This window comes from Strix uralensis, chromosome 1, assembly GCF_047716275.1.
Source record: "Strix uralensis isolate ZFMK-TIS-50842 chromosome 1, bStrUra1, whole genome shotgun sequence".
NCBI classification, from domain to species: domain Eukaryota; kingdom Metazoa; phylum Chordata; class Aves; order Strigiformes; family Strigidae; genus Strix; species Strix uralensis.
Genome location: NC_133972.1, coordinates 37867009 through 37887781, shown reverse-complemented (window position 1 = coordinate 37887781; position 20773 = coordinate 37867009). Strand labels below are relative to the sequence as shown.

General features: G+C 36.5%; 1 protein-coding gene across 11 annotated transcripts in view; it reads left to right on the top strand.

Moving 5' to 3' along the window:
• Positions 1-20773, top strand: part of HDAC9 (histone deacetylase 9) — a 490905-nt gene that overhangs the window by 381296 nt on the left and 88836 nt on the right. For all 11 annotated transcript variants that reach the window (XM_074863233.1, XM_074863213.1, XM_074863224.1 and 8 more), the window contains 4 exons: positions 6772-6827; positions 7070-7157; positions 11504-11623; positions 11948-12045. In XM_074863233.1, coding sequence (XP_074719334.1) covers positions 6772-6827; positions 7070-7157; positions 11504-11623; positions 11948-12045 — 362 coding nt within the window. The remainder of the gene's footprint in view (positions 1-6771; positions 6828-7069; positions 7158-11503; positions 11624-11947; positions 12046-20773) is intronic.

Sequence of the window (20773 nt, the reverse complement as noted above, 5' to 3'; positions counted from 1 at the left end):
GTGTGGTTATTCCCTATTTTTAAAAATGTTGAAATGAATTAAGAAGCAATTTTGAAAAAGAACACTGAAGAAAAAAGGCACATCAGTTAGAAGTGTGGTCTGAGACTGTCTTGAACATCCACTTCAGCTGAATCGAGTGAAGCATAAGCCCTTTCTCTGCCTTATCATATGTATGTGTGTGCACACACACACACATGTGTAAAGTTGTCCTGCTGGTAGTTAGGGGTCACTTAACAGAATGAAAGCAATTGAAATTAGTTTCCTCCAAACCAGAATCTGATACGTTCCTGGGATGGTTCTTTCTGATATGTCAGGTTGAATCAATACCAAAATAAACCTCCTGCGTTTGGTCATTGCTACTCTGGTGTCTTTGTATAATCTGCAGATAACTTAAATTGAACTTGAAACTCTCATTCCAACTGAGCTTGGTTATTACTGTTCTTAATGCCTTTGTCACACACAGCTATGGAGGAATCATCATACGGTAAATTGTACTAATCTAGTGAATAAGCAGAATTAGCTTAATCAGCCACCTCACTCCCCAAGCTCTTAGTTTTTTAGTCTTAAAAGTATTCAATATAAAAATCACTCAGCCATCTTTCACTGCTCTACTGCTATGTTTTCTTAGAACAAAAACTAAAATGAAGTATCTTTCTAAAGACATAATAAATAAAAAGCTGAAAACAAATGTTTCCCTAGTCCCACAGTGTCCTCTCTCCAGTAAAGCTTCAGGCCAGCAAATTTTCATGCCTGCCTGAACAACACAAAACCCCACACAGCTACTCTGGTTATGTACAAAAACCTCCCTTCCTGGGAAGTGCTCTGTGCTCAGATGCCTCCTGGACAGTACTGCTCCTGCAGGCTCTGCCCTACCCTTGTTTCTACCTCCCTGTCTCACCCTCTGCCCTACAACACTCTTCCTCTGCCTTTCTGAGCAATGTGTGGCAGCCACAAAAAGAGGCATTTTTTCCACACCCAGGCACAGCATTTTTAACAATGCATACTGTGTAAGAAACAGTAACAAATGAATGCTTATTTTACTAGTCTTAAAGATAGGACTGATAAAAGTCATCAATCAAAGTTACCAGGGATTTCTTTTAGATAGTAGTTTGTATTCTTTGCTTCTACAAAGTTACAAAATTACAAAATTTCATATGGAACCATCCCTTAGATACTTTATCCCAACAATTATGATTATATTTACAGCTGGATGACTGTTATTATTTCATACAGTAGTACAGCTTTAATTATATGTGTGGTATGTAGCTTATCTTTATGATCACTCCGTTCTTCAAGCTCTTTGTCTGCTTTCTTTCCCAATATAGTTAACACTAGTTGTGGCTAAACAGGCCATCATGGTTGTATATAAGTTAGCCTGCAAGCACCAACTTTTCATGTGTATTTTCTGGTGCTATCCTCTTTAAACCTTCAGGAAAGCAGACAGGGAACTCTTTGTTTCCATCACAGAGTTAAATGTTTATTGTCCATTTCTGTGTTTTTGGCCTCTACTAGCTTCCTCTGCAAGACAAAATGGTATTCCCTCATGTCCATTATTGTTTTCTTGGCAAATCTACATGCTGCTAATACTGCTCTGTTAAATCATGGGTTCTTGTTCACTGGATTCGTAGACCCCCAGGGCCAGATACTGGCTCCTGCTCTGGCAGTATGAATAGCTTGTAAAATTGTCCTAAACAGGTACCTGAGGATTACCTTGGCCTTACACCACTCACTCTCATGCTTACCCTCCCTGCTGGATGGAATAGCTTGGGATCATGTTACAGCATAAGTGGCACTGGTAAGAATATGGTTATCTTCCTCCGGGTACCAGTTGCAAAGGGATTGTTGTAGCACCCAAGACTTAAAGCAGCCCTGATGTTTGTTATTGCAGGAGTTAACTAAGCCAGAGATATCAGGGTTAAAGGTGGCACTAAGGCCACTTGAGGGGATACACCCTGTCAGATACACTGTATGGAGCACCTTTTAAATTTAGAGAAATAGGGTTTTATATAACTTTATAAAGATACAAAGTTGTATATATATAAAACATAAGGAATATCAATTCTGACAGGAGGAATGGATACATTTCTGTATAATAACTAAAGAAGTTTCTACAAAGAACTGAAGTATTAGCTTCAGTGATTTGCTTCTTATTCTGAAGCCTGTCCACATTGAAGCAAAAATAAAACCTTTCCATTAAAAACAAGTGGATGTCCAAGAATGCCATGTTTAAGCACTGCTAATTTTAAGAGCTAAGGGCTAGATAGGTTAAGGGATTCAGACATGTAGAAAATAGAAACTTTAACACCTAACTTTAGGAAGATGTTGAGCTTCAAGTGTGGAATCCAGACCCTGAGTTAGTACCTGGTTGCCCTATGAAATACACAGAGGTTCCTGAGAAAGCTGTCCTTAACAATGTGTGCAGCTGCAATTAGCTACTGCACAAGTTCTGCCAAGAAAGTTGCTGATCCTTAGGGATTACATCCATTTTCCTGAAAGCCTTTTTTCAAAGATTATGAGCTTCTGAATAGAATCACAGAACAGTTGAGGTTGAAAGTGACCTCAGGAGGTCGTGTGGTCCACCCTCCCTGCTCAGGCAGGGCGACCTAGAGCTTGTTGCCCAGGACTATGTCCGGATGGTTTTTGTATGTCTCCAGGGGTGGAGACGCCACAACTTCTTTGGGCAACCTGTTCTATTGCTCGGTCACCCTCACAGTAAAAAAGCATCTTCCTATGTTCAGATGGAGCCTCTGCTGTTTCAAGTTGTGCCCATTGCCTCTTGAGTAGTTGGGATAGATGGCATTGCACTTTCATAAAGGGGTTTACAGTTTAAAATACAAGAAGATTGTCAATTTCTTATCTTTTCAGCTGGAAGGAATCAATATTTAAACTCCATATAAAGCTGTCTTCTCTTAAATTTGAGATTCAGTGGTGGTGTTTTGTCCTCTATAGGAGGACTGCTACTCTGCAGGAAATAATTAAAGATCATAAATTTGATTAAGAGCTGAGGAAGAGCATGTTTCTAGACTTATTGTTAGAAAACTCACTTAGACTGAAAAGATGTGTCTCAATATCTACTTTACTGACCACATAATCTAAATACACAAACAGGTATGGGAAGAATATTTTCAAATTCATCCCCATGTTCAAGGAGTTGAACCTGAGTCTTCTACGGCTTCAGTAAGTGCTCTTGGAGTGCCTGCTGGGGTTCATTGCTATTTCTTTCATGGCATTGGCTTTTCTTGGAGTCAACAAAAAGCCAGATGATTTTACTAGAGTAGTACCAGGCTGAAGTTGGTATGCACTGCTTCTCAGACAGGCTTCTCAGCGTACCTGGAGAGCCAGATTGGCTGGGTCGCTTTTGGTCCACTTGTAGTCTAGACAGAGTAACCTCCTCACTGTAAAGAGAAGGGAAGAGTGATCCACACCTTGCCACAATCACCACGTATTGCCCTAGGGAAAAAATGTCTATGTCTAGTTGTCTATTTTTACCTCCTTGCATAATAGAAACACCAGTGGAACTCTGCTATAGATGGTCAGTCCCAAGCCCTGGAGTGACCACCTGTATTATGGCATTGTCTTGCATGCTTGTCTTGGAAAGGTTCAGGGAGAGGTGTAGTAGATGCCCAAGTGTGATGTAGCCCAACACTTTAACCCAGCACACTGAAAAAAATAAGACAAGAAGGTCACAGTAGGATGTACACCTCTGTTCTTTGGAAATCAAGCATCCAACTACCTATTTGGAGTCATGAAAGAAGAAAATGCTTAGCTTACTAAAGACTAACATTTTTCCCTAGCTTTCAGTAAAGATCCAACTACATGGGTCTGTCTACAATGAAACTTCTTTATAAACTGAGTTTGGTCAGACTTCTCTTTGTTTGTTGTTCAAATATGCACAGATTTTAAAATATCTCTATACAGGCTTTACTCTTTATCCTCAAATTTAACTAAAGGTGATCATATAATGGCACAGACATGAATCCATTTTCTAATGTCCGTGTCTGTCAGTCAGTTTAATGTTCTGTCTACATATAAAGGTGTCTGTATCCTAGTATAAATAAGGCTCTGTAAAAAAAATGCTTTGAATTTATGTGTGTTGGCTTCATTTTTAACATATTGCTCTGTGTTAGTCTTTCTATCTTTAAAGCAGATTTTTGCCTTTCTGTCTACTGTTCTGAGCTCACTGTCTGGTATTTAAATATTGCCTAAATAAATGAATTCATGTTCCATTGTGCTAATGTACACTGTGTTCATGCAAAGTTTGAAAGTAGGAGAAATGAAGTGTTTTATCAATTGCACAAAAGTTGCTGTTCATACTGTATGGTAACTAGTTTTCAGTGTTTGGTAAAATTTGATTATATTATATGCTTTATCATCAATATATGCATGCTATTTAAAAAAAAATTCCCATGTGAATACTGAACTCCTTGTAATGTAAAAACACATTAAAAATGGTCACAGCACTGATGTGAATGTCTTGCATGCTCATGGGGACCTGTAAGAATTAACTTAGCTAGCTGTAACAAAACAGGGCTTCCAAACTGCCTCCTCAATGTAAGGGAACAGAAAAGAAAAGCCTATACTGTAACTGTCATGTTGTCAAAAACAGCAGTGTTGATTTTTTCTGTCTGTATTGCCCCATGAAATCCTCCTAGAGATAATCATCTTAATTATATTGATCTTTGGGGAATGCTGATAAAGTTAGATGATAATGAGCTGTGAGCTGAGCAGGGGCAGCTGTAAGCCTTGCATGGACTTTTTCCAAATTGTTAGAAATACCAAGACAATCAAATGCAGGTAGCATGATGCTCTCTCTCTAGTAATACCCTCTTCTCTAAGTCTTTTTTCACTTCATTATCTGTACATTCCTCAGCATACACATACTTTGTTTTTTCATAAATACTACAGAAGAATTCTTCACAGAATTCTTCTCTAAGTCATGTTTTGTGTGAAGACAAAATGTTTAAAAATTCCTCAGAAGGATAAGGAATACGGTTTTAGCTAAAAGTGTGAAGCTGGTTTGGTTCTGAAGATTAGTGCAGTCCACAAGGCTATTTTTTTTTTTTTTGATGGTGTGCTTGATCTATAGGCAATTTATATTCCACCCCCAGGAATGCCTGCCTAAATACGAACACATATATTTGTTATGTCTTTAGGTTTTTTGGGTTTGTTTTGTTGTGGGTTTTTTTTTTTCAATGTGGACATTTAATGCGAAATAAGGCATGATGTCAAATCCCCCAGATTCTTTAAATGGTGGCCAGAGGAACCACTCTTACAGATGTACGCCATTTGCACTATAGTTTGCTGTACTCTGATAGAACTTTGGCCATGCTCTACAAAACTTTGCAGCTGGCTGCTTGGATTACATTTAGCAGCAAATTATATGAGATAGCCTGGTGGTATTTGTTTATAAATTAATGCCGATGAAACAACATAGGTAGACAATTGCATAGGTAGACACAAACACTCATTCATAGGACTGTAAATAATCAGATTTCACAGGCACCAATGTAACTCTATTTAAACTGCCATGTAGTTCCTCCTTATTTACACCTGTGTGACTGAAACTCTAGTGACTATCATGTTTGTTTCAGATGAGTAAAGGCTGAAACATTGACATTTAATTTGCTTAAGTATACCAAACTGGACTACTTTAATACTGATTATTAAAATAGAGAAATATCCCATTCTTTTTCTTCCTATCCCCTTCTCTGAAAATACAATGCTTGATTGGTCTTGCAGCCATACATATACACACAGTATTTGTGTGAGGCTGCTTGAAAACACAAGTTTGGCTCATATACTTATGCACTGATTATAATTTCTTATTTTTATGTATATGTTGTCATTAACTTGATGTCAAATATATAGCTGAATAGAAGAGACTGTCTTGAGCCGTTGAAATAAAGAGTAAATTTGATGAAGTAATGGAGTTACTCCTGAATCTGACTGTTGTAAGAGAAATTTGATATTATGAGACACTGCTTCTTGAATACGTAATCTGACTTTCTGAACAGAGCTACCTTGCCAGTACTACATTTTCCCTTTACCTTACTCACACTGGAAGTAGGGAAATTTCATTTTTCTTTTATCTTCAGTGACTCTAGAGGCAAGAAATTCCTTGATTGCCACTGATTCTAGTGCTGTACTTTATGAAATTTATACACAATTCCAGAAAGTGTGTTAGAAATTGACTTTAGGGAATCTATTAAACTTGCGAGCATGGCAGATTCTCAAGTTTAATTTATGATTTGCAGAAATATGGGATATTCATTGTCGTCCTTTTTCTACTGTTAGGAGTTACGTGTGTGTGTGTGTGTGAATTTATCATTTAGTCCATGTAGAAGGTAGGGTCAACACTGATTAATCATATAAAATATATATCTCAAGCTACTTTTATTTTGAAGCATCTCAAGCTGGAGCAATGTAAGATTACATGAATTTAGATCAAGAATGGATCAGTGGTCTCTGCTTCCTTTTAAATGTGAATTCTAGACAGCAGAATTGATAACAACAGCTTTCTTATCTTGCTTTTTCCCTTCTCTTTAGATCGTTGTGTGTGTATGTATGCATGTGCATGTGTCTATTTATGTAAGTTTATATGCCACTGTTCTCAAATATATTATTTCTGGCAGTACTATGAAAGGGTGATTGGACAGAAAAAGTGCTCAAGAGCCTCTAATAGATTTCAATCCAGTCTGCCTGCTGCTCTGTTTTGCACTGAGTCAAGTATTTTTTTAAGCTGATAATTGAAAACCTATCTTGTTCTTACAGAATGGCTTTGCTGTTGTAAGGCCCCCAGGCCATCATGCTGAAGAATCAACAGCCATGTAAGTACCAGGGAATATTGCCCATCTTGGAGCACTAAGGTTACTGGCAATCACCTGTGTTGTGCATGTCTCTGAAGAACTGTAATTGTTAGCAGATGACTGAAAAGGCTTTCTAGGTACTCCCAGAAGCAGATTTATGGCCTCAGAGATCATATAGCATTTTTTAAAATGCTCTGAACATTATTTATAGCTGTTTTCCTGACTGATTTGCTTTCTTGTTTCTGTTCTTCTCTATTCTACAGGGGGTTCTGCTTTTTTAATTCGATTGCAATTACTGCCAAATACTTGAGAGACAAGCTAAATATAGGCAAGATATTGATTGTAGATCTGGTATGTATTCTTGGCAAGCATCACACTTTCAGTGCATCTAGATAAAAGATAATGAATTTGTATTTATATGTCAGACTTTTCTGCTTTTAATACCTACAAGTAATAAAGGTGTGCATTTCCTCTGATTTTGGGAACTCATTAAAGCCAGGATGGCAGTACTGAAGCCATAAACATCTATGTTTCACTTTAATGGTGTTAACTGCAATTTAATGAGAAGAAGGCACAGATCAGGGCAACTTTTATGGTCCTTAAATGAATTGATACTTCCACCGTTAAAATAACCCTACAGAACCCAAGTTTACTTTTCCCTACAGAATACAAACTTTAAATAGTCAGATGTGCTTTAAAGAATGTTGTTGCTTTGGTAACCAAATTGGCTACTTCCCCCAGCTAGCAATGATTCAACTTGTTGTGTAACTTCGATATTATTAAACAAATCAACAGGTCATTCCCTCTAAGAAGTTTTCAAGTCATGTATGCCAGCTTTTGATGGTTCCCTGAAGGAAAGCTACGTGATTAAAAATCCACTTCATTGGATTAGTCTTGTATTTTAATAGAAGGCATTCTTACACAATACTTAATATGTTTAACAAATGGATTATTTAAATGCAGGTGACATTTGGCATGTTGTCTATATTATTTTCATGAATAATGAATTGGAGCTCTACCTTGCACGTAAAGGATCAGCCCAGTGCACAGCCCAAGGAAAGTTGAATGCTGATTTATGAGCACCATTTTTGTTTTCCTACAGTTCATGAGGAGGTGTAATAGGGTGTCTGACAAAGCATAGACAGGAAATGAACCCTGGCATCAAAACCTAACCTGTTACATCTGCACTTAATTAATTTTTGCAGGTGATAAAAGATTTAAGGACAAAATATGTTAAAGGGTTTTTGAAGTGCAGGGCTTAATAGTCTAAATCTTGTTCATATCTGCACTCATAATTAAATCTTATTGTGAAGTCATGGCCTTACCATCTAGCACTTTTGTTCAGTTAAACATGCTTACTGGCTGTTGAAGAGAAGCAGAAAAGGGGAGTGTGGCAGAAGGAATGGCAAGTGAAAAATGAGTGGTAGAATAAGTATATGGGTAGGTTAAATATTCTTAGAATGTTTTTCAAATATTTCTCGGAGTGTTCTACTATCACTTAGAAACATAACATAAACTGCAAGAAACCAGTATTTTTGAAAAATTCACTTTCACTATATGTTATATCTGTTTGCTGACTTGAATCTTACAGTTCATTGAGTTTTACTGCTGTAAATGCTGGCCAAAAGTGAACTTTAAGTTTATTCTTGTTTTTTAATAAGAAAAGACTATTCAGAGTTTTGTGAATGTTTTTAAGTCTTTTTGACTGTAAGTGTTACATTCACTTTGTTGGGAAAAGAAATCACTTCCATTTGACCTACTTAGCCAATAAGCATTTAGGAATTCAGCTTCAGTTTTTCGAGGCAAGTTTAAATGTGTACATCATTACCTGTGCAAATGATTACCTGTGAAGCTGCCTATCCTTACCTAGGAAAGTAGATGGGGAAAGCTCAGCCTCTCTCTAACTCTATCCCATTGGCCAGAATAGCTCAGCTGGTGAAAAGGGAGAAATACATGGCTGACACAGATTACTTAATTCCCGGAGCAGTTGGAGTCCAGTCCCTAGTCTGCTCCATGGTCAGTGCAATGATATACAAAAAATCATATGGAAAATTTCTTATGTATGTGAACTATGGATAAATCACAATCCAAACTGAATGAATGAACAAGTTAATAGTGATGTCTTTATGCCCACCAACAGAGTTTTGGGCATCTGAAGGAAAGAATGGAATTACAGATGTTAGATTTGAAATTACCCTTTAAGACTATATTTTGATAGTTACTAGCACAGCAGGACCCCATGCAGGTTGGCAGCTATACATGTTACTACAATGTAAATACTAAAAAGTAATATTCAATCCCACACATTAAACTGTACTCTAGTTACAAATTATGTGTAGTCTTCATAGTTGCTACATGTGTTCATACACAATTTCTTAACTTTTTCATTTTTAACTTTTCCTTCATTTATTTTTACACTAAAATAAAAGGCCTCTCTGTCAGCTTTTCTTTCCTCATTCCACCATTTGAATAAATCTCCATTTTTGAACTGACTTATATACCCTGAATACATTTGATCTACTAAGGGCAGAATATGAACACATTTCCCACATGGTAACATCCGCAGTCTTAAACAACACATTCCTTTGTCTAACCAGATAAATTACTGCTCTTCAAAACAGAGTAATCCTTGGTGGAATTAAAGTTTAGACAAGAAAGCTAGCTTTGAGATTTGAATATTAAAAAAAAAAAAAAAAAGAGGTCTCTGCCCATTTGCCCATTTAATATTTTTTCTTCTTATTTGAAAACTGTTACAGCAAGAATATATTTAAAGCCCAAAATATGCATGGAAAAGAAAGACTAATTAAAATCACAAAATGAAGTCTTATTATGCTTTTAGTCGTAGTCTTTTCAGATCTATCTATATATCCAACATAGCTTCTCAGGTTGTTCTTGCAATGGTTGTTCAAGATCATCCATACTTGCATGTATGTTAGCATGATCTGAGTCTGTTTTGGAGTAAACTAATCAATTCTGTCACAGTTGAAGACTGGGATTCTGGGGTTAGTCTGCATGCCAGATTTTACTTCATTTGCCAGTCAGAGCCCTCTAACACTACGCTGGCTGCCTTCAAATCTCCAACACCCTCACACCAGTGTGTGCTCCCTTGCACCTCCAACATGTGTTACATTTAACCTTGGCATTAAGTCACAGTTGGGCTGTAACTTCATCCTCATGTTGTTTCAAGTACTTTCAACTGAGAAAAGAAAATTAACCATTATAATATTACCCCACAGAGGTCCCAGAGGAGGTCCAAGTCAAGCACAATGCAGTACAAGTAAGACTCAATCAATGTAGAGTCCTGAACAATGTGGGTGAAAGTCATGGGCTACATCAGCTAGCAGAGAGCGCAAGCAATGAGCAGTGCTTGCTGTGCTGTTGGCAATGCACACCTAACTTGAACCTTCCTGGAGTCTAGGCATCCTGAGGCAAATGTGACCATTGCTTCTCTGATACTAAATTTGGTTCAGACCTCATAGCGTTTGTAAAATAAATACAGTCTGGGTGATAGTGTTGCCATTCATAGTACTTTGTCCTCCTTCTAAATTCTCTCTTTAAATAAGAAATTTCAAAGGGATGGATTAAAGGAGGAGAATCAATACTGTGTGTAATTTTTCAGCTTCTTACAAATGCCAGTGGAGACACTTACAGAAAAGACTGTTTTCTTTTACTGAAAGGCAAGTGGATTTTCCATTTTCACTTGTAAAATTTGTGTGTCTAACCACACACTACAATAGTAGAACTGTGAAAACGAAGCTAAAAAGGAGGAAAAGTCCACATCATCAGCCTTTGTTATATAGATATACTGCCAGCATTTCTTTTTCAGTATTTTATTTAATGACAGAATTTCTTTTCACTGGCGTTATATAATGTTTGAAATATGGAGACTGGCCAAGGTCACTCCTTGATTGTGGAAGGCACCATCCTATCTGCCAGATGATTTAATAGCTAATGAGATCATATTCCTATGTCTTCAACTGTTGCCGTCATGATTTTGCAAAAATGAAGTATGAAGTCCTTTCCGCATCTGGCATCTCTTTTGATGTGGATCTAACTGCTGAGGGACTGCTAACTGAACTGAATGTTTCAAGAAAGCCAATTTACTCAGCTGGTCGCAGAGCCTTTGACCTCAATAGTGGAACTTGGCAAATCAATGAATACACTTATGTTTAGTGTTCTGTCAAGAATTGTGAAAAAGCTCTGTAAACCATAGATCCTTCTGCAAAATACTAGTTTGTAGTTTAAACATTAGTCTTTCTTCAGAGGCCAATGAGGCTAGTTAATTAAGCCTGAGGGGTTATGAACTGTTGGCAGTTAATAAGTCATAAAATTCCTCCATAAAACAGGATGCTAGATTCCATCACTGAGGCAAGGAGTACAAAGAGCCGGTGTATAAATATCTAATTGTACAAAAGGACTGGGATTTCTCAATGACTGCTCATCTGGAGTCTCCAGGGCACGCTCGCTATGGTTTCCTGATTTTTAGAAGCCAGTTTAAAAAATGAGTGCATTAAAGAGTAATTTGCCTGAAAGTTCAGGAAGTATGGGGTGGTGAAGGGAGGGGGAAAGGGAAAGACAAAAGGAGGGCAAGGGAGAGGGAGAGAAAAAGTGAGGGGGGGGTAAAAGAAAGCAGAACTGAGCTCTCTACACTGAGTTGGACATTATTACATTTGTCATCTGTTTTCTTTCTCCTTTAGGATGTTCACCATGGCAACGGTACACAGCAAGCTTTTTATGCTGACCCCAGCATCCTGTATGTTTCCCTCCATCGCTATGATGAAGGCAACTTCTTCCCCGGCAGTGGAGCCCCAAATGAGGTTAGGTTTATTTCTTTAGAGTCCCATTTTTATTTGTATCTTTCAGGTAATTGCGTTGCATGATTACCCCTAATTTTCTTGTCCTTCTCTGGTTCTCTAAATTACACCAGATTACCAAATTGTCCACTGGGAGCAGGGGACCAGTGGAGAACAAGTGCATAACCCAGAGCGGTCCTTGTCAAACAAGGCTGGGTTGATCTGACATGTTGTTTGATGTTTGTTTCTAAAGCCCACTTGAGAATTTTTTTTCCCCTTTCTCTCTTTCTTTTCCTCCTCCTTTTTCCTCCTCTTCACTCCTTTTGGCATTTTATTCTTATTTTTCAGGTTGGAAGTGGCCCTGGTGAAGGGTATAACATAAATATTGCTTGGACAGGTGGCTTGAATCCTCCTATGGGCGATGTTGAGTATCTCACAGCATTCAGGTTGGTACCTTTTTCTTTTAAAGTTATGAAGACTGGTCGTAGAACATAAGCACATGAATAAGAGCTAATGTAATCTTGAAAGACAGGAGAATGACCCATGGTGAAAATAACTTAATCCTGGTATCCCAGTATACAAAAGTTTAGTAAATAATAAAAATGAATAATTTAATTGTTGTGATCATCCACTCAGAATTTACAAAAAAAAATTCTAATGATTTAATAGGTCACTCATTTTATCATCATTATATCGCCAGTAAAATGACTTTGAGCTTGCTCACTTCTCTACCTGCAAAATTTAAATGTAAGCATTTATACCAGGCAGAAGAAAATTACTGTTCACGTTCACTTTGATTGCAATTACATGCAAGTTGAGCAGATAGAAAGCAATATGAAGCATGGTCCAAAGCCAGCGTTCCTCATTCACTTAGAAGCCTCATCATCATGTTCACAGATTTGACCAATTGGCTTTTTCTATGAATTGCAGTAAAGTGTTATTTACTTAAAAGCAAATAATTGTGAAATGTCTCAGTAAGAATGATAGGAAATGTTGCATACTGTATTTCTCTTTGCTTTCAACAGGTCATTCTAAACGAAATTTTATTCTTTCATAGGTGATGCGTGACAATCTTTAATCTTATTTTCATGGGACCAAAGGAGATAAACCAGTTTAAAACACATTCTTTTAGACTTACAGTAGTCCTGTCTTTCATACACCTTTTCCTTCCATTGTAAGGAAAGTCCAGTGGAAGGGTTTAGTGGGCACTCACCTCTCAAGATTGGGCAAACGCTACATGTTTGAAAAGAGGTTTCATTTAGTGGAAACTGATATGCAAGAAAGGCAATGAGACAACTAACGTGTATCTCTAATCGCTTTCAAGCCTTTTAGTTTGAAATACTGCATTTACCTTATATGGCCTTTTACTATATTCTATTGAAAATACATCACAAAAATTATAAAACTAATCTACTTTTTTTTTTCTGAAGCACTCCTCTGCAGTCCGTGAAATAATATGCAGAGGATCTGATAAACACACCTGAATTCAAAGTCTAAGCCCTAGACACAGAAATCACCTTACATATTCACAATATCACACTGTTATTATGGAAAAGGCTTTAATTTTATTTACATTTGCCTGTATTTAAAAAGGTCTAAACAAATAGTCAGTGGCAGGCTCCAAATTTTCTACACCTCAGTATTGCCTCAAGCTCTTTCCAAGTTCTGTCTTATTTTTTGATGGGATTTTACAGAAGTTAGGGGACTGGATGGTTTAAATCACTGGTATTTGTGTCTGATATTAATATATCTGGTATGATGACACCAAAATTCTTGGTTTGGATCCAACCTGTCCCATTAATGATATAGGTAATGTGGCCATCTAACACTACAGGGAATGGTGGTCCCAGCTTATTGAACAGTTTACTCTCATGTAACTGAGACTGCAACCATAATCAGTACTCTTGTTATCCTGACAACAAATAGCTCAGCTTAATATAGCTTTTCAAACATGTACTTTGCAGTTCTAGTTTAAGGCACACTAGTAAATATTTTAGAGCAGCTCCTATTGCTGCTGTACCTATTACTCTGCTTCAGAGTTAGAGGGAATTTCAATCTCTGTGCCTCAGCAAAGCAGCACTATTCAGGAAAGCACAATTCATGTAAGCTGCTACACACTGACTAATCATTTGCAGACATACCACTAAAATAAATGCTTAAATATATATAATTTTTTTTTTTAAGTGCAGATAAATTCAAAGTAAAGTTTGGGATTTCCCTTAAAAGAATTGCTGATGGTGCAAAATTTAATAATGCTATTTTAAATGCATCCATTTAACCTTGCAATTAATGTTGTAATTAATGTGAAGGTTATGCATTGTATTAAATATTTGCTTTTTTTAAAAAAATATATATATAATGCTGTTGACTGATTATGATAGATATTGCTGTTTTGTTTTTCTCCAAAAGAGTAAGAATGACAGGAAATGTTTCCCTTCACCCTAAGCCCCTTTTGCCTGGGCACAGTCTTTGTGCCCTCTGTAGGACTTATTGATATGGATTTGGTATGACTGGCATGACAGTTTTGAGTGGGGATCAATGAAGCAAACAGCAGGGAACTTTGAGGGGCAAATACAAAAATCTGTACATTACATAGGATAGACCAGGTAACTATTTTCTATGGATCCGGTCTGAACAGTAGGTAGATTTGCAACTCCTAGTAAAAAGACACTTAATCTGTGGACCAGAATCTATCCCTGCTATTATCCAAAATGTCACACATGAGGTAGCATGTGTTCTCAGTTTGGCTAGGACAGAATTGTGAGACAGTAGTCAGGAAAGAGAGATCCAGAGTTCAGTCCTTTAGCCATAGATAGAAAGGAAGGTACAGTCTTGGAGAAAAATCAATAGACTTGCTAAAAACACCCAGCAAGTCAGCTGTTGTTCTGGAGTTTTGACCTGCAATAGACCAGTTTTTAAGAAAATAAACAGTACGATTTATAGATAGGAAAATAGGCTTGATTTCTTTTTTCAAATAAATTGATTTTAGAGACAGAGTTACAGAGAAGATCCTAACTAAGGGGTGGGGGGAAACACTGGACATCCTCAATCGAGAGATTTTCTCTTCATACCTGCTCCCCAGTAGACAGAGAGGTTATGCACTATTCAATCCCTAGCAAAGACAGGAGAGGTTGTTGGTGAAGGCCCTCTCCAAAATAACCAAGGTGTGAATAAGTTTGCAGACAGATGGAGCCTGTTTGGAGAGAAGCCAAGGCCTCCTGCTTTCTGGCTGCCTCAAGATTCTAATCCTTTGAGTTCTTAGGAACTGAGAAATTTGCATTAAAATCATCTAACACTCCCTAGGGGGTAAACATAACCTTCACATCCTCACCAGCAGAACCCTAGTTTCTTCCTAGAATTGCACCAAGCACATATTTGAAGTGTCAGCGGCCATGACACTAGGAAGCTCATTACTGCTTGATTGATTGTCAAATTTCACAGCAGAGATCTTTCTGAATGATAATGTCCACTGGAATAGAGACCAAGACTTTTTTCTGCCTCTAGAGTTTTGCCCATAATCAGGTATTATATATGATGGTGTATTTGATATCAGAATCTATTTGTAGAACAGTGTAAGGATTTACACACACAGATATATATACATGCAGGTAGCTGATTATTAGTTATTTTCCACTGTATAAATCACTAGGTAAATGTATTTTAAGTAAATCTTGTTGGGACTGAATGAGATTCCACCTCATTCTTCCTCCAAACTGTCTGAGAAAATATTTCTGTTTCTTCAGGAAAGAGCAACTTTCATCTGCAAAAATGCAGAAAATTTGAAGATGAGTTAGAGGCATAACACAGAACAATCACTTCAAAGGCATACTGAGTGAGTGGCTCCAGTGGGACTGTAGTGGGAAACAGGAAAAATTATGGTGCTGCTTTGTGTCTGCCATTTTGCACTCTTTCTAGCGCAAAATCAAATTTAAATGGCTGTAACCAGTTTGAAGATGAAGACATATATAAAATAATATGTTTTCCTTTCCATTTATTTCTCATTTCTACTAAGAAAATATGTTTGCTCATATTAACTACAAGGAGGTAGTAGAAAATGTGGAAGAGAGAAGTTTCTGTAGAATGGAAAAGAAGTGCAGTAATCAAATCACTGTATCTTTTAATTTTGCCAGAAAAGTTTTGTTTGATGTTAACCATAGCTAAGCAACTGGTCTAGCTACAAAAATCCTTGCAATAATGTCCTTTTTCTAAAGGGCAGGCACCTTTACTTTTCCCCTATGATAATTAAAAACCACAGTTCTTTTCCATTATTTTCAAGACCTGATGTATCTTTCCATCTAGAGATTTTTGTTTCACCATTTACTTCCACCTTTTCAGGTTAAATTTGCTTTAGTCTCTTTGAAAGAAATAGTGGATGGTGGCTGTTTTCTAAGAGGATGATCCTACAATGGAGTTTATGAGGATGTAGTCCACTCTCTTCTGCCAACAGTTATAGAAAAAATAAGAACAATGGTCAACTACTAATATTCAAATAATTATTTTCATAAGCTCCACATTATACTAGATGTGCTCAGTAAAGGAGGCTCAGGTCTGTGTAGTACATGCACACATGTATATGTGTATACTTGGAGTTTACAGAGGACAGGAGAGGTATGTTTCTGTAGAGCAGAATATAAAAGATGCAGGAGGCGGTGGAAACAAATATGAGTGTTCAGAAGAGGGAGGGAGAAGCAAGAGACAGAAGGAAACTGGGGTGTGCCTTCCAACTGCTTTGCACTGCTTTTATTCAACAAAGGAGCTGTAAATTTAGCTTAAACAGCCAGTATGCTCTGGCTGCTTTGCTCTACTCCAGAGCAGCATAAAACAGCCACAGCATATCAATGGACCTGGCCATAAAAGCTTACATAAAATGAAACGTGTGTGTATGTGTTTCTTGGAATGATTAGAAATAGCTCATGATAATATTATCTTTGAGTTCAGTTTTTAGCAGTGACATGTATGATTTTAATTTAAGAAGGTGAGCAAATTCAAAAGACATAGGTGACATTAAGGCAGAGTGAAGGACGAACTATATTCAGGATTTAATTGAAAATACAGCACAAAATTTATAATTGCCCTAAAATAATAATTTTAAACAAAGATAATTCAAAATTAAAATCATATTTGAAACCAGATATGTTAAAGAGTAAAATGAAAGAAAATGAAGGTGTGCAGAAAATCTTCACTGTCTTACAGTTCTCAGTGCTTGTTTTGGGAGAAAATAAATATGTTTAAAACTTTCTGTATTCTAATCTCTGATGAAAAATATTAAGAAATATTTGTAGTCTTGTGGCGTTGCAGTGAATAGTTAAGGTTATTTGAGAGATTGCATTGTTGTATACCAACCCTTTTTTTTGTCTTATTTTTGTATTTCCTGATCTGATGACATTTAAATTTGACATTTTAAGTGGAAAACTTTGGAAATGTATTTTTGTTATTTTTCAAATATATTCTCCTTGTTAACTCTGTTTCAGCATAGATACTGACTATGAATATTTTTGACTTTTTAAGTTACAATTTCATACATAAACCCTAAAAAGAACACTCAGAGAAAATATTGCCCTGTTTTCCTTATGCTGTCTCATATAAGTACACGTAGGTAGTAGAGATTTGTATATATTAATTTAATTTTCCTGTAAATTTTAATTTTATAACTTTTTGTTCACTAAGAAATTGGAGATAACAACTTTAATAAGATTTGTGTATCCTGTTGGTATTGAGTTTCATGGTCTTGAGAATGTGTGTCTGAAAAACAAAAATTCTTTGTTTTAGCTCAAATCACTAGTCTTCCACTTTTGTTAAATGTCCATTTATTCATGTACTACAGGTGTAGATGAAGTGCACGTTCTTGCCTATTCATAATTTTAAATACATTTGCATTGTCTGTGTCATGTCCTTTCTTATTTTTCTTCTCCCAAAATACAGTATTTCTAGTCTTTTCAATCTCTCTTCATTTAGTATCCAGTTGCCAAATCATTTTACATGCTCATCTCTGAAGCTTTGCTATTTTCTAGAAATGAGCTAAATACACCACATGAGGGCGAACCATCGATTTATATTATTTTGAATATTATTATGGCTTTCTTTGACATCATTGTTCTGCTATATTGTATAACTCTCTGACTTGAGTAGAAACCTTGGTTTCTGATAAACATAGCAAAAGAATGTAGGAGACAAAAATCAACATTTTTCTTAGCTGTACCTAACTATTTACAGTGAGTCATAGAACAATGGTGTACTGTGATAATGTTTAATGAATTCCACCAAGAATAGCTTTTGAGAAAAAAAGTTCTTTTAAACAATAAACCTAAATACCCATAACTTAATGCTATTATTTTTTATGGCTGCAATGTTCAGAGGTTGCTGCTGAGGGTATATTATGCTAGACTGGGTCTAAATAATATGATAAGACTCAGTGCCTGATTCAAATGTGAAGAGATAAAAAGACAAAAGTGTGAGAGAGGAAATAAAAAAGCCAAGTTAGCTGCTCAGCCTCATGAGTCAATAAAAGAAGTAGATGTAGACAGAACTAACATCTTCAGAACTTTAATTTATTGCGTTATTGGTGAACTCCATTGGCAATAGCCTCAGAGCAGCAAAATGCCATGTTTCTGTTTACTAATGGAAATAAATTATTTGTTTCTCAATATTTTGCTTTACAATAACTGGTCAAGATTATCCCAGCTATTGTTATCTCTCTTGTCTATCTGCTGACAGCAATATGTTCAGGATTTCACTGCGGGAAGAGGAAGGCAGAATCTCTGATCGTATGTATGACAGGCAGATAATGAGTTACGCAAATGTATATGGACATTATTGAGAGTGCTATTATCTGCAATCCTTCTGCATTGTCATGGACATAGTACTGCTTTTATGAAGAAAAATATAACTGAACAGATCACAGTTGTGGAAACTCTAGAAAATCTATACAACGGTTTCTGTATTGATATATATGCTTTTAGTCACCCACAGCATTCTGCAGAGTCATAAGTTACAGTTTCAATCGGTTTTTCATTTCTGATTTTGTCCACTTCTTCCAAGTGTCTTTAAATCATGAGCATTTCAACCAGAGATGTTTCTTTTTCCTCCGCGTAGAAAAAGTCTTAGGAGAATTCAAAGAAAGGTACACCAAACAGCTATAAAAAAATGACTTAAATAGTGCCTGAGCAGTTCCTTTTGAACAGGTTTGAAGAAGGCAGAAGTTTTTTTGGAATAATATTCTTTAAATCTGCTTAGAGTATGAGTTTCATATGTAAATATTCAATAGTCCTGAGGATTTGTGACTTTTTAATTGGGGTTTTTTGAGTGTGGTGGGAGAGGTTTTATAGTAATGGTAAATTTGCATGCTTTTTTCTTATTTCTTGACAAATGTTCTGAGCATTCAGACGATTAGTATCGTGGGGATAAGGACAGAGTCCTTAGGAAATGGAGAAGCAGAGTTAAAAGCATTTGAAACACTGGTATAAACAGCTTTTCAACATTTTGTTATACTTCAAAGTTCACCATAAAACTAAAACTGGCAACACTGTTTATAACCCGCGACCTCTTGTTCTTCCTACTTGTTTATTTTTATTTGGAAAATCTAACTCCTGCTCACCAAAGTGTGCTAAATTTTCACCTTTACTGTACCAGGATTTCTAAAACTGTATATGACGCTCCTTTCATTCACTGGAATTACAGAAATGAAACCTTTCATTAAAGAAATTAATTAGTGTCGGCTTACTTTTCTACAGATGCACAGTTTCTTTTATTGACATGGCAGAGTAGGGGGTGGAGGAGAAAGGATAATAAAATATGGCATGTGTCAGGTTTATGTGGTTCAGGTTAAAAACTATTTGATTAAAACCCCAAGCCATACATAGTCTGTACTTTCAAAGTACTGAAAAGTACCTGAGCTCTTTTCCAATATAACTGTTTTGCAATTTTTGTCAAGCCAGAAAGATGAAAGAATAAAGGTGTATGGATAAAGAATTGCCATATTGTCAAATACTTTGATGGAAAGGTGAGAAATATCACCAGAAACATCCTGGAAGAAATTAAACAGCAGCAAGAGTACAGAAGATATTTTTATCCTAAAAGTCAAAATATGTGCGGCATTTAGATGGAGATAAATTTCAGGTCTGAATTAAAAGTCCTACAGCAACACTGAGTGATTGTATAGATGTCCAGCCCCAATTTAAATTTTGTTGCTTTATAATAACTTTTGAGAAGTACACTGTAGCCTGTAAAAAATACCCACATGTTCTCTACTGGAACAGCTCCAGACTGTAACAGAACCACTAGATTGCACCCTGGTGCTTTATGTATTGTTTAATTGTTTTCCTTTGGTGGATATTTTTATTAAAAGCCCATTATCCAGAATCAGACAGAAGTGTTGTTTCAAGAACAGCAGAAACAGAGGCCTTTCAGCCACACAGTTCTTATTCATGCTTTCTTTAGCCAACTTAGCTAGTGAGACCTCCACTATTCTTCTTTTAATACTTCAAGAAGAGAAAGAAATGGGAGTTTTTATTTTGCTCCTTTCAAACATAAGCAGGATTGCAAAGAAGTATTATGAGGTTCTGTGTGTGCTCACACACCTGTGTCTCAGTGTAAGTTTGTGTGGGTACCTCCAGGGCATGCCTGTGCTTATAGATGTTCTTATGCTTTTACAGCATTAACTCCTTGGAGATATTTTTTAATCCTAATGATTTTGTGTACCTGTGCTACACCTTGTCCATAAAGTAATTGGATGAAAGGAATATGTATTTTTCATAGAAAATATATTCTAGCAAATAAAGCTCCAGTAATTCTGAAGGAAAATAGAAAAATCTGGCAAGAGTCAGATTTTGAAATCTTGAATTATGCTGAATAGCACTGTGCTCAATGCTGCAAGATCTTATGAGGTTTCTTGTTACTGGATGTTGTTGGAGCCCCAACTCTGAGTATTTTATTACTTTTTAAAGTCAGCTTTTAGTCTTGTGGAGAAGTGTTTGAAACTATGAAAACATAAATGTCTCAAAAATAGATATCTAATTAAAAAGTTCAGGGAGGTCTATGACTCATGATTATGTGGTATTAGCAGTACTGCTTGGGCCACCAGTAATCCCATTAAATCAGTGCAGCTTCTTGAAAAATAAGTTGTTACCCAGTGTGAGGGAATCCATGAGACTTCAGACTCCTAGACATTAATTGTTT